The following is a 13,728-nucleotide window of genomic DNA, read 5'->3' on the forward strand; positions in this document are numbered from 1 at the left end:
ACACGCACCAAGTGTCTAACTGCAAAATGTAATCCCCATTTAGGTCTCCCTGCTGTCACAAACAAGGTAGCCTCCCTCCGCCTCTTTTGGCAACCTCTCTGATGTCTGAGGTCCGGTCAGTCATACGTTACGTCTGATATCTTCCCATCTCTTTATTTTCTTCCTCTTCCACCTGTCTAAGCTGTCCACAGAATGACATGACTGACTCTCTCTCTATTTCTCTTTCTCTCCCTCTCTCTCTCCCTCTCTCTCCCTCCCTGTCTTTCTCCGACAGGATGAGAGTTCAGTGAGCAGTGAGGACTTTGATATGACCGACCCCACATGGATATCAGCTGATCACGGCCCTGCTTCCAACCTGAGTCCCCCGAACCACGGAGAGAGAATGCACAGCCCTCAGAACTCGCACATTAAGGAGGAGGACGGTAAGAAAGAGCTACTACTGCTGCTTTCTCTCTCTCCTCTGATCTCCCTTCTCTCTCCTCTCTCTCTTTGATTGAAATGAAATTCCTCATTGGTATGGTTTGTGGGGGAAACGGGGAGCATTTCCAATGTCACTTCTCACACAGTCAGTCAGTGTGTAAGTTAGGCTGGGAGAGAGCAGGCTTTTTGGACTGTGATGTGAGTTGAGTGGAAGGCCAGGGTGAGGCGAGAGAAGATGTTGGAATACATTTAGATCAAGCCAGCCTCACCCTGCTGCCCTGCTCTCTCTCTCTCTGCTTCCGGTGTGGGGGAAGGGCTACTATTCCCACACCAGGGAGGAAGGGTGTGAACGGAGGGGGTTGGATGTTATGGATAGAGCTGGGGAAAGAGGGGCAGGGAGCCTGGTCAGGTCCTCTAGACCAGCTACAGAAGGCCTCAGGAGACGGGTAAAGCCACCACCACCACCTGAATGGTGTTACCCTTGAACTCTGTGTAGAGTCATGACAAAGGGTCGACGTATTCTAATACACACTCTGTAGCATCCAAGTATGAGTGGTACTGAGCAGAGAAACATTTTCCCCTTAATACGAGTACGAGTGTGTTTTACTATGCACCATAATGCCTTTCCATGGCTCCATTTTTCAGTGGGCTGTAGAGATGCTTGGCTGTCGTGGGTGACGAAGCGTTGCCTGCTGCAGCTGCAGCTGCCAGGTAAATGTGCAGAGGTAATCTTCCCGGAGAGAGCCATCATTACATGTCCGCTCGTGGCAAGCAGCAGCAGATGGGCCCTGGGAGCAGCATCGCACCCGGCGGATGGATGCACCGCCGAAAATAAGCTAATAAATCAAATCGTTAACAGGGGAGAACACTGCCAGCCGTGCTCTCTCATTCTCTAACTCTTTAGCAGACAAATATTGTCGACATCATATCGGCTATTCTTATATGCAAAGTCGAAACATCTATACAGAAATGGTTTGTTGTTAGCTAGCCATTTGTGTTGTAGCCTATTCGTTTTGTCAGTGCATCAAGGGAAACGTTTTCTGGCTGGGGATATGAAGTGTTAACAGACAATCTTGACTTGCTAACCATGTGACTGTGAATGATTTACCGGAGGGAGTAAACCTTGCTCCTCAGCCCCACTAGCTGCTTATTTGAATGGACTGGCTCCTCTCCCTCCATCCATCCCATTTGTCTGCTCTCCGAGGTGGGATTCATGTTTCCCCTAAGAGGGGCTGGGGTGGGGAAGGGGGGGTCACATTTTGACTCGGAGGGCTGTGCCTTGTTCCAAGAGGGCCCCAAGAGGTTCTCAGGCCCTGTGGTTAAGCGTGGCTATGATTTCACTGGGGCTCCAAAGGGAACCAAGAGGGGCTCCTGATGCACTGACTTCCCGAGCCTGAGAAACTCTTCAGGCAGCTGGCTGAGCTGTGGACTGGCCACTCGAGGCGCTTTTACTGGAGATGTCATTGGGCGAGTGTCTGTGACAATAATATTTACTACTCTGTAGTACCTTAGACACTCCGTCCCTCACCAGGGATCATTCTTAGTAAAATGCTTTTCTCCTCCAAGTACTCCCATGGTTTCTGCTGCTGCAGAACCAAGAACGTCCATTACAAGTGATTTAGGAAGTTAGTTTGTTTCTGTGTGTGTTTCCTGCTTTAGACTTAGCGCTAAAATAACAGAGCACTACTGTACTTGTTTAGCTAGCTACTGTGATTTCCCACACTGAAGTACAGCACTGTACCATATAGGGATTGTGGTGGGAAACACTGCTATATGAGGACAGGGAACCAGGACTACATGGTCCATGTCTTGTGTGTAGTACTAGGGCTAGCTTTGAGCACACACACACACAATACGAGGCTAAACTGGCTGTAGGCTTTAGGAACCATCAGACTGGCTGAGTCATTTCCCTACATTTCTCATGACCGTACAGTGTTTACGTCCCTGCTTCCCCGCCTGGACTAGAGGCAGAGAGAGAGAGCAGAGTATTACCAATACAATGCTGCAGCCTCTAGGCCAGTGGCACACATGATAACCTAATGTGTTTGAAGTCATGGAAAGTAGGCCAGTTGAAAATGACAGGAGGATTTTGATCCTCCTCCCCCCAGAGCTAAGCGATCGAGGTCAACTGTTCCAACAAAAGACATAGATGAGAATAGCAATGCTGGATTATCTAATAGTCAGCGTAATGAACTGAGGAGGCCCGGTGGCAAAATATACTTGATGTATGGACGGCTGGAATATGGGTAGTGTTGTTAGGTAATGAACCCCCGCTGCTCCAAAACACTCTTAATTGGACAATACCTAATAAGTCCGAGCCAGTACTTGTTATAAGCACCACAGACTCCTTACAGTATTGGATAGTCTAACAGAACAGCAGGTATCACTGAGAAAAGTATATGATAACATATGTACTGTACTGTGCCAACCAGAGAAATTCCTTGGACAAATTAGCACATTTTGATTGATTGATGAAGTTTACAAGGTAATGGCTTAATGTTATGTGTAATGAACAGTGATTTGAACTCAAGTATATTGATCTTTTTTGAAAACATAACCCATAGCGAAAACAACTGCCACAGCTGACCTTCAATAACAGAGGAAAACAAAGTGTTAGGCTAAAGGCACAATTGGGATTAAAGATGGCCGACCCATTGGAAACGTCAGTGTGTTTGAGTGACAGCGCCTTGAGAAGCCTCATTAGTGTCAGCCGCATCAGCCGTGTCAGGTCCATTTACGTGGTTTCTCCAAGCCAGGGATTCCTTGAGTACTGTCTGTCCCTGACCGTAGTACTGGGTTTAAGACGCAAGCTAGGAGGCCATCTGAATAAACAAGCCTCTGTTGAAAAGAAAAGTGGTTGCATTCCAAAAGGCACCCTATTCCCTATACAGTGCACAACTTTTGACCAGGGTCATTAGGGTGCCATTTGGGCTCTGGTCAACAGTACTGCATTATATAGGGAATAGGGTGCAATTTGGTACGAAACCAGTATTTCTACTACTGCCACACGCATACAAGGGGAGGTGATAAAAATCGTGCCGATAATCATGTGATAACCTAATGGAAATACTGTAAAATGTTCAGCGTTGTTAACATATGATATTTCACAGTGTGTTCTATTTGATTATGAGTGTGTTTGCCAAGTTCATCTCTGGGATTTGGGACTCGAGCAACCTCACGAGCACGAGAGAGAGGCTGCAGAGTGAAGATAAAATCTAAAGGCGTCTTCAGATGAATTATGGGAGAGGAACAGTATAGGAGGACTAGGCTGCTCTTTTGTCCAGCTAAAATATACCCCCAGCTACCCCTAATTTCACAGGCTTCTGAGAGATGCCAACTACCCAAAATGTGTGCACGCTAGCATACGTGCTGGCGTGTGGTGTGGGAAGATGTCTACCACTAGTTGTGTCCTCATTTGTGCAGGGGAAGGATGCTTTCCACTGAGATAGGGCCAGAAGCCTGTTAATTATTAACTGCACCCCCCTCCATGACACACACAAAAAATAATAAGGCAAGTAAATTAATTATTACAAGCAAAAGCTCACTCGCAGGGAGAGAGACGGGTAACAATTTGTTTTGTTTACAAGAATGAACACCAGCTGTGATTGAATGCCTGCCTTCCTGTTGGCGTATTTATAATCAGTGTGTGTTTCTCGGGGAAATTGCAATTAGATGCCTGACTTTTAGCAGGAACAGTGTCTCCAACCTGGTCTTAATGAGGCAGTAGCAGCTTTGAGTGACTGGCTGGATGCTGCCTCAGAATGTTGGGACTCTCCCTCCTGGCTGGCTGCCATAGAGGATAGAGAGGTTTAGTGACCTCCATCTGCTTTCTTCCCCCTGCTAGCTAACTGCTAAGCTCTTCCCAGTCTCATTCCCTGGCTGAGTACAATGTGTGTGTGTGTGTGTGTGTGTGTGTGTGTGTGTGTGTGTGTGTGTGTGTGTGTGTGTGTGTGTGTGTGTGTGTGTGTGTGTGTGTGTGTGTGTGTGTGTGTGTGTGTGTGTGTGTGTGTGTGTGTGTGTGTGTGTGTGTGTGTGTGTGTGTGTGTGTTTAAGACCTTGGGATCACTCCCCACCCACGTCTCATATTGTTTTATGGGAGGGTAGAAGGGTGCATTTCAGAGAACCGGCATAAAGGTTGCCCCATAAATCTAAAAAATCTGGAAGTTTGTACCCGTCCGTATCAGTCACTCTCCTGGTTCACCCCACGCCCAACACCCAATTGGACACCTCAGATAAGATAAGTTGCGACGACAGAGTGTCTGTTTGTCTTTCTAAATTTCAAAGGTGGTTCCTCAGCAGCGCCCAGTGACCCGAGGTATTGTGACAGCTCAGCAACATCAACAGAAGGCTTCAGAGCAGTTAAGCAGCACCCTTTCATTGCTTCACTCTGTTAGTGTGAAATAGCTGCCTGTTTCACACAACTAAGCTTGCTACGTATGGCTAGAGTCAGCATGTTAGGCTGCTACCTACATACCGTGGAGTAGAGTGCAGTGTAGTGCAGTACAGTACAGTACAATACAGTGTATTACAATAGTACTGTACAATATAGTGCGGTGCAGTGAGTGACTAGGTCTTCCTACCTAGACTAATGGAAATATTCAGTTCAGTCGAGTACATGCTTAACTGAATGAACAACAAAGACGGAATGCAATATGACATTTTATTAAATAGTTTGGGGAATGGCCTCGGAGCCAGATGATGTGATGTAGCCCTATGCGGTGCTGCTGGCATCAAAACCCCCCGCTGGGGGAACGGAGTTCCAATGATGGGCCTTAAGGTTATTATAGCTGGTAGTGGTGGGGAGGTGGATGGTTGTCAAAAACTGTTGCTGAAAAACAGCAACGACGCCCATTGGTTGAGAGAGAGGAAGGTGATAATTGCAAGAGTGAGCCCATAGGCTAAGCAGCAAATATGAGGAGTGTCCATTATTGTGCTTATAGACTATAAGGTAAATAGGTGAATGACATTCCACACATGGCTAGTAAGAAAGAGGAGAAGAAATAAGACGCTATGATAAAAGTTTGTATTCATTCCCACAATGCCTGTAGAATAAGAAACAAAGTGAATTATGTTATGCTTACTGGATGACGTTAAGCGAGCATTCAGACCAGCCTTCCTGATTTGAACTTTTGTGAACTAGATTTGTGTTTGTCAGTCTTAACATAGCCAGATGATGGTGTATGTCCCATCCCTCCACAGTGGGGAATGGGGGCAGAGTAGTTCCAGAGCTTACAAGATGAGACAGATGTTTCCAAGAAAGGGATATGAGATCACCCAGGAACCCAGCTGCCGGGTTAAGCCTACTACACCGCCTATTGACGTGGATAGGGCTGTGGCGGTCATGAACTTTTTTCAGTCGGTGATTGTCAAGCAAATAACTGCCGGTCGCACAGTAATTAACCGTTAATTAACATAAACACATTTAGCATCTCCAGGCTTCCACACACAGCCTACAGGCCACTGATGCAGACCATTGGAACATCTACATTTTAAAAAGTCAAATAAACCGAGTAGCCTACACCATCACAATAAATCCATTATTTATTTTAGACAGGTTTAAAGAAACATGATATGAAGAAAATGTAGTCGATTTCAGAAGAACAGAACAGCATACTCTGAGTTGTCCTTATGTTAGGCCCTGATCTGGCCATGCCATATAGCTGTGGGCTACACTAGTTCATTTAGCAGACAAGATTTGTTTAGAATCCCATGCCATTAATTTATATTATTTTATAGTATGAAGAATACAATTGATATAGAAAGGATGTTTTTTCCAAACGATTTGAGGGAGCGCGCACATGCGGCTATCCTGTTTTGAGCGGTTAACAAAGAAACAGGTACTCAGGTATATTCTTAATTTAGAGTTATTTATGTAACTTTAGTTTTGATACAAATGTTGGGATATTTGTTTTGATGTTTAATACATTGTAAGGCTGCATGATGAGACTCTAATGATTATTTTTTTAAAGTCTCATGAAAGGCATGAACTCGTTTTGTTTTTTGCACAAGCTGTACACTCTTCATTAGTCTCTCATTCACAATTTGACAAGCACTTGATAAATGCGTTGAATTTCCTTACTGCATCCCTTTGTGTGGCCGTAATGCCCCCTAAAAATGCCTTTTGTGGCCAGTAGCCTTTCGGCCCTTGGGCTGAAAATAATTATTATAATTCCCTTTTCCCGGCTGCATCCCGAAGCACCTCTCACTCACATGGTTCTCAGTCACATGATCGGTCTTTCTCACAGCCTGCAAGTGAAAACAGACACATCGGGGACGCAACTGTGCGCATCCTTATCCAATTCCAAGGCGTATATTGAAGATATTGGAAGAATTGTCCAAAATTTACTTTTCGTCAGCCAACAAGATGAGTAGGCCTAACGAACAGAAAAAGCACTAGCATATGTCAATCTACTATCCCCCATAGTACAAAAGTAGACTTATTATATTCTGTGCGAGAAATAAATATTCCAAACATAGTCTGGGACAGTTGTGGGATGCGATAGATCCCAAATTAATACAATCACTAGCATCAAAAAACCTGTTTTAAGCAATGAGCCTGACGCAACAGATGAGAACGTTTAGCTTAAAACGTTGATAAACTGTTAGGCTATTTCTTCACATTATAAGCGCAGCAATGCGCACATGGCAGTAGGCTATAATGGAACAGCGCATCAGTTAGTATAGAACAGCGCATCAGTTAGAATAGAACAGCGCATCAGTTAGAATAGAACAGCGCATCAGTTAGAATATTAGTGTTAGGAATCCTTCCATCTATACAATTTTGTATAGCCTACATGTAACTAACAGACCAATTATTTTTGCTTTCCCCAATAACATGCAGAGCAGTTCAATGCTCACTAGATGTAGCGGTTTATCCTATCTTCTTTTCTCTCTCCCCTTTTCCTGTTTGTCTCCTTTAAGGAGCTCTAGTCTGCATATATCCCCTGCCCTCCCGGACCCATCCTTCCCTGTCCTCTCCCTCACAGCGCTGCTACTGCCTGCTGCACCCTCTGAGCAGTCTGATTCCCTGCCTTCTGCCTTCCCCGTGGGATTGGGTTTTTGCTGGAGGGAAATGAGATCAGATAAAGCTCCCTCTGGCTCTGACTCTAGCCCTGGCCCCACAGTATCCTACACTCCAGTCACTCACACAGCCACAGCCTGATACTGCTGTGCTGCACTTACTGGGCTGGCCATGGAGGGAGACAAGGGCAGACAGGACACGACAGGACATGGCTGGGCCTGAGGTGGGACTGGGACTGGGCTCTGCTGAGGAGATGCTGCCACATGAATACTTAGTCAACGTCATGCTTACTAGCTAAGCTAACGTCCACGGCCATCAGAAATACCGTATCGTTCATATCAGGCACAATATATAAGATAAACAGTGTTACTCTTGTGGCCCGTGTTACTCTTATACAGCACATTTCCAAATCCTTTTGTTTTCCCAAGATTCTCCCAACATGGCCACTTCCACTTGGCTATTTGTGCATGAGATGGATTAAGGCCAGAAGATGAAGTGGAAAGTGTTACCTACCTGTGACTTCTAGCTCCCATTCTGAGCAACCCTGAGGTCATCATTTACACTGTACACAGTTTCTTGTTTCTGTACACAGTTTAAATGTTTACATTCACGGGTCAATTTTCTCATTCTCCTAACCTTCAATCCCACTCTTTTATGTCCCTCCTAGCCATGAGGATATTGCCTGGCTGTGTTGGGCTGGCTGATGGAGGAAGGGGGAGTCAGGGCTAGGGGCTGGTGCCGGGGGCTGCTGGGGAGTAGGTGAGCTTTAGAGTCTGTCTGCTCCAGGGACAGGCACTCCCTGATGATGAATGGAATTGGCTATGTACAGTACACTATGTACTGCGCTAGGCTACCACCAGACACTGAGACACAGTCAGACTAAGCTATACAGTCTGGCTGTACAAATATGGTCCCTTTCCTGCTCCGGTCAGACACTTTCTAGGCTAAGTGTTGCTGGTCTCCTGTTTTTCCCCTCGTGTAGAGCTCAGTCATAGACATACGGTAGGTCTAACTAAAGTTAGTGGGCAGTGCAATATCAGTATTCTAAGTGTGATTTTTGTTTGCTTTTCTATTGTCAATGAAACGTCTTTGTAAAGACGTACCCAAGATGATGCCAAACTGACATCCATAGGTAGAGAGAAATGTTCATGGATAATGCAGAGAAAATTCAAGTATGCCTTGGAAACGTGCACAATGGGCGAGTGTCTGACTGGCACGATGTCAATGTGTCGTGTGAATGGCCAAAAAGAGTAGAATCAGCTCACCTGCTTTTACACTATGATTTGAGTATTAGATGTGCAATGTTTCTTTTGAATAAAACCTATGTACACCTTCCTAATATTGAGTTGCACCCCCCCCACCCCCCTTTTTCCCCAATTCGTCGAGGCATGGACTCTACAATGTGTCGAAAGCATTCCACAGGGCTGCTGGCCCATGTTTGGGGTAAACTTCAATGCTTTCCACAGTTGTGGCAAATTGGCTGGATTACCTTTGGGTGGTGGATCATTCTTGATACACATGGGAGACTGTTGAGTGTGAAAAACCCAGCAGCTTTGAAGTTCTTGACAAAAACCGGTGCACCCGGCACCTACTACCATACCCTGTTCAAAGGCACTTAAATCTTTGTCTTTCCCATTCACCCAATGAATAGCACACATACACAATCCATGTGTCATTTGTGTCAAGGTTTAGCCATCCTTCTTTAACCCGTCTCCTCCCCTTCATCTACACTGATTGAAGTGGATTTAACAAGTGACATCAATAAGGGATCATAGCATTCACCTGGATTCACCTGGTCAGTCGATGTCATGGAAAGAGGCTGTGTTTTTAATGTTTTGTACACTCAGTGTAGTTTCACCATATTAAAACGAAAGTTCAGTCCACATAACAGGGTTGACCTTAAAGTATTATATTTTTTTTCTTAAAATGTATCACATAATAATAATCTTCAGAGATAACTTTGTCAAAGCAATAAAATAACTAGGGCTTTACAATGATGGTAAAAACTTGGAGAAATGTTGAGATTAAATGGGTTAAAATCTTAGAAGTCACAGAGGATGCACAGAGGGACATGTCAAAATGCAATATTTGTGCACAATTTCTACCTAAAATATCAAAGGTACGCAAAAAGTACTCATTTCGTGGAATGACCCTCTGCTTATTGTTCAAAAATCTTTTGGAGTGTTATTTGTACTGAAAACAAAGCGGCAGAAAAAATGAGACAATGCTGGTGGTTTGCTTTGAACCCGGGAGGAAGGGAGTTGGTTGTGGGGTGGGGGAAGATAATGTGTGTGTGTGTACGTGTGTTTGTGCGCTTGTCTGTGTGTGTGCGCGCAGGTACAAGTAAGTACGTACGAAATTGTGCATGTGTGAGTGTGTGCATATAGGCTATAGCATTTGTGTGCTGGCTAGTGAGATTGGGAGGGGGAGGCACAGTCAGAGAGTGCCAGCGCTTAGCTCCTATGAAGCTCAGTGGCTGGTACTGCCTCCATCTTGTGCAAGAGAGCATAAAGTTCAATGAGAACAAAGGTCACACACACAGACAGAAACACACAGAAAAAGTTATCTTTGCTGCTGTATGTTCCCATTGTCATCCTCCATGAAACATGGCACAGCCAAAAAAAAACACAAACGACACAACCTACTTTTCTTCTAAATTGAGTGTGCATTAGAACTTTAGCCAGACAGGATCGACGTCTTGATTGCAGTTTTACAGCAGGCCATAACGTGTTAATAATCTTTGGTACAAGGACTCGGGGAGGAAGGTGCTGAGTGTAAGGCTGTGAAGGTGCTGTCAGAGTGGGCTGCTGTTAATGGACCGTTGAGGCCCAAAATAATGGGCACGACACAGCACCCTGTGGCCACCCCTGTATAACACACGCTGGCTCACACAGTGAATACTAAACACCTCTTTCAAGGGTGAACCCTCAGACATGGGATAATCACACTCACTGATATGCGCTTAAGCAAGGTAGGAAAGGCTTTGTCCGAACAAAATAGGTTATGTTTGTTGTTGTGTTCATTTACCAAATTAAACTTCAGACACAGATCATAGCCTACACTCTTAGAAAAAAGGGTTCCAAAAGGTTCTTTGGTTGTCACCCCTTCTGTGGAAAGCAGTGGAGGTTGCTGAGGGGAGGACGGCTAAAAGTATTGTCTGGAATGGAGTAAATGGAATGGTATACTATTCCATTCACTCCATTCCAGCCATTAAACTCCATTCCAGCCATTATTATGAGCCGTCCTCCCACCAGCAGCCTCATGTGGTGGAAAGGGCTCTACATGGAACCAAAAGGGTTCTATCTGAAACCAAAAAGGATTATCATATGGGGACAGCCGAAGAACCCTTTTAAGGTTTTAGATAACACCTTTTCTTCTAAGAATGTAATCATACTTTGTTTCCAGCAGTGTGCATGTGTCAGTGCTACCTACCTCTTCCCCCTTCCCATCATCGTTATTCATTAGGCTACAAAACCCCCATTGGCTATTAGCCAAGAGAAACTGAGAAGTATAGTCTTTGTGCAGCGCTTCCCGGACAAATAAAAGGCAGCTGCTGACTCCTCCTCCTCCTGCGCCAGTATCGATAACCAGCAGCCCCCCAATCAGCACCTACTCCCCTCCCCTCCCTGCATCCAGCAGCCCCCCAATCAGCACCTACTCCCCTCCCCTCCCTGCATCCAGCAGCCCCCCAATCAGCACCTACTCCCCTCCCCGCATCCAGCAGCCCCCCAATCAGCACCTACTCCCCTCCCCTCCCTGCATCCAGCAGCCCCCCAATCAGCACCTACTCCCCTCCCCTCCCTGCATCCAGCAGCCCCCCAATCAGCACCTACTCCCCTCCCTTCCCTGCATCCAGCAGCCCCCCAATCAGCACCTACTCCCCTCCCCTCCCTGCATCCAGCAGCCCTCCAATCAGCACCTACTCCCCTCCCCTCCCTGCATCCAGCAGCCCCCCAATCAGCACCTACTCCCCTCCCCGCATCCAGCAGCCCCCCAATCAGCACCTACTCCCCTCCCCGCATCCAGCAGCCCCCCAATCAGCACCTACTCCCCTCCCCTCATCCAGCAGCCCCCCAATCAGCACCTACTCCCCTCCCCTCCCTGCATCAAGCAGCCCCCCAATCAGCACCTACTCCCCTCCCCTCCCTGCATCCAGCAGCCCCCCAATCAGCACCTACTCCCCTCCCCGCATCCAGCAGCCCCCCAATCAGCACCTCCTCCCCGCATCCAGCAGCCCCCCAATCAGCACCTACTCCCCTCCCCGCATCCAGCAGCCCCCCAATCAGCACCTACTCCCCTCCCCTCCCTGCATCCAGCAGCCAGCCCAGCCACCCACCCTGCCTCTGCCTGCCCCAGTCTCCCAGAATACAAGTAACAATGCCACAGAGCGCTCAGTCCCATCCCCATCCCCATCCCCACAACAGGCCCACACAACTGGGGCAGCCTCTCCTCTTTTGTCTCTCTCCATCCCCTTTCTGTCCCCTTTTCTTTGTGGCAGGCCTTCAGTTGAACGATTGCATTCTCCAAAATAAGATAGAGTAAGCCTACAGTAGGCCCTATGTGTAGGCTACTATGTGTGGATTGTAGCCTAGTGCCAATGTCAGTGTTATTAATAGGAGAGGAACTCTGAAGAGATGTGTGCACTTGTCCAGTTGTACAAATCATGAGCATCAGGCTTCTTCTCAGAATATGGCTCCTGTTATTGAGGTGCAGTCTGTAGGAAGGCTGTTAACACCAGAGATGTGTTCTGTCCTATTCTATTCTGTCCCTTCCTCTAATGTTAGTCGTGGGGGTTGGAGTGAGTGGGAGATGAGGCACTCTTCTGCGCGCTCTCGCTCGCTCTATCTCTCCCTACCCCCCATTTAGTACTGCATGAGGGATGCCTGTCATGGTCACCTCTTCTCCTCACCTCCACTATCTATTCCTGGTTGGGTTGAGACTCAGCCTGCTCCTCCTCAGTACCTGCAGGCCTGTCGTATTGTACAAGCATGTCATTCTGTGGACACCTCATTTTGTGAATGTGTCACTCCTTGACATAGCTGTCCTGTATCTGAGTCTCCTGTCACTCCCTATCATCACCGGGAGACATGTGATCACTGAGCGGCAGACAGCCACACGCGCACACACTTTCTCTCTACTTAACTATGAGAGCACTCTCCCAATACGGTTTCCTGGCCCTCCATCCTATGTAGGATGCAAAAATGCCTGAGCTGCCTTCTCTCTCCACCGCTCCCCGAGCTGCCAGACGGAAATGTTTATCCCCTTGTCTTCCTCTGGCTGTGAGGTCAGGTTGGACTACTGAGGTAGAGGTGGTATGTGTGTTGGTATTGTGTATGCCGGGCTTGGAGGCAGTGTGTAGGAGCGGGGCCAGGTGGGGCTCCACAGTCTGGCCCTCTGTGTGGCTGCTGTGTGGGAGGGAGAGCAGGAAGGAGGGGGCTTCTCTCTCTCTCCTCTCTCTCTGTCCCTGTCTCTCTCTCTTCTCCTCAGCATTGTATTTCGCCTCTTAAGGCCAGAGACAACACATGCTGCAGGCAGCACCTCAGACAGTCCATGCAGCGCAGTGGTAGAGACATGGAGAGGGGGAGGACTGTGCCACTGACAGAGGGAGGAAGGAGGATGGAGGAGACAGTGGGTGAGAGAAAGGGAGGGAGGACTGAAATGATACAGAGAAGGAAGAGGAGGGGGGCGGACGTTAAGGATACAGAGAATGAAGAGGAGGGGGGAGGACTTTAAGGATACAGAGAAGGAAGAGGAAGGGGGAGGACTTTAAGGATAAACTGAGCGAGGGAGGAGGAGAGAGTAAGGGACGACTAAAAGAAGACAGGGTGTGTGAGGCCTAAATGTTAGAAGGGGATAAGCTAGAGGGAGGACTGAAAAGATACTGATACCAAACATAGAAGAGTGTATGTAGGCCTACACTTTTCTATAAACCAGTGTGTTTGACAACTACGACTACAGAGTTCTCTTCAATACAGGTTTGTATGAAAGGAACTGAAAAGATTGAACATTTTGGGTGGAATCACTGATAAAGTGAATGACATGCACTGTCAATCACTCCATGAACCGTAATAGCTGTGTGTTACACTATGGGCATTATTGAGGAAGAGATTAGGGTCCTTAGGCCTAAAAATCCCTAACTGGCTATCCAGTCAAAAACATTAGCCCAGACCCTAGGTAATAGCCTACATCTCTACTAGCTGTGAAAAGTGCCTCAAATAAATAATAATACTAATAATAAAGTCAACAATGGAAATATGTTGCATAGATAGTATGGGAAGTTTTATTTT

At 46.8% G+C, this 13,728-nt stretch overlaps 1 protein-coding gene across 3 annotated transcripts in view; it reads left to right on the forward strand.

Annotated features, from left to right (window-relative positions):
• The window catches only part of LOC115166264 (nucleolar protein 4-like), a 134,289-nt gene that overhangs the window by 88,787 nt on the left and 31,774 nt on the right, over window positions 1-13,728 (forward strand). For all 3 annotated transcript variants that reach the window (XM_029720101.1, XM_029720102.1, XM_029720103.1), the window contains one exon: window positions 275-422. In XM_029720101.1, coding sequence (XP_029575961.1) covers window positions 275-422 — 148 coding nt within the window. The remainder of the gene's footprint in view (window positions 1-274; window positions 423-13,728) is intronic.

Source organism: Salmo trutta, chromosome 28, assembly GCF_901001165.1.
Source record: "Salmo trutta chromosome 28, fSalTru1.1, whole genome shotgun sequence".
NCBI classification, from domain to species: domain Eukaryota; kingdom Metazoa; phylum Chordata; class Actinopteri; order Salmoniformes; family Salmonidae; genus Salmo; species Salmo trutta.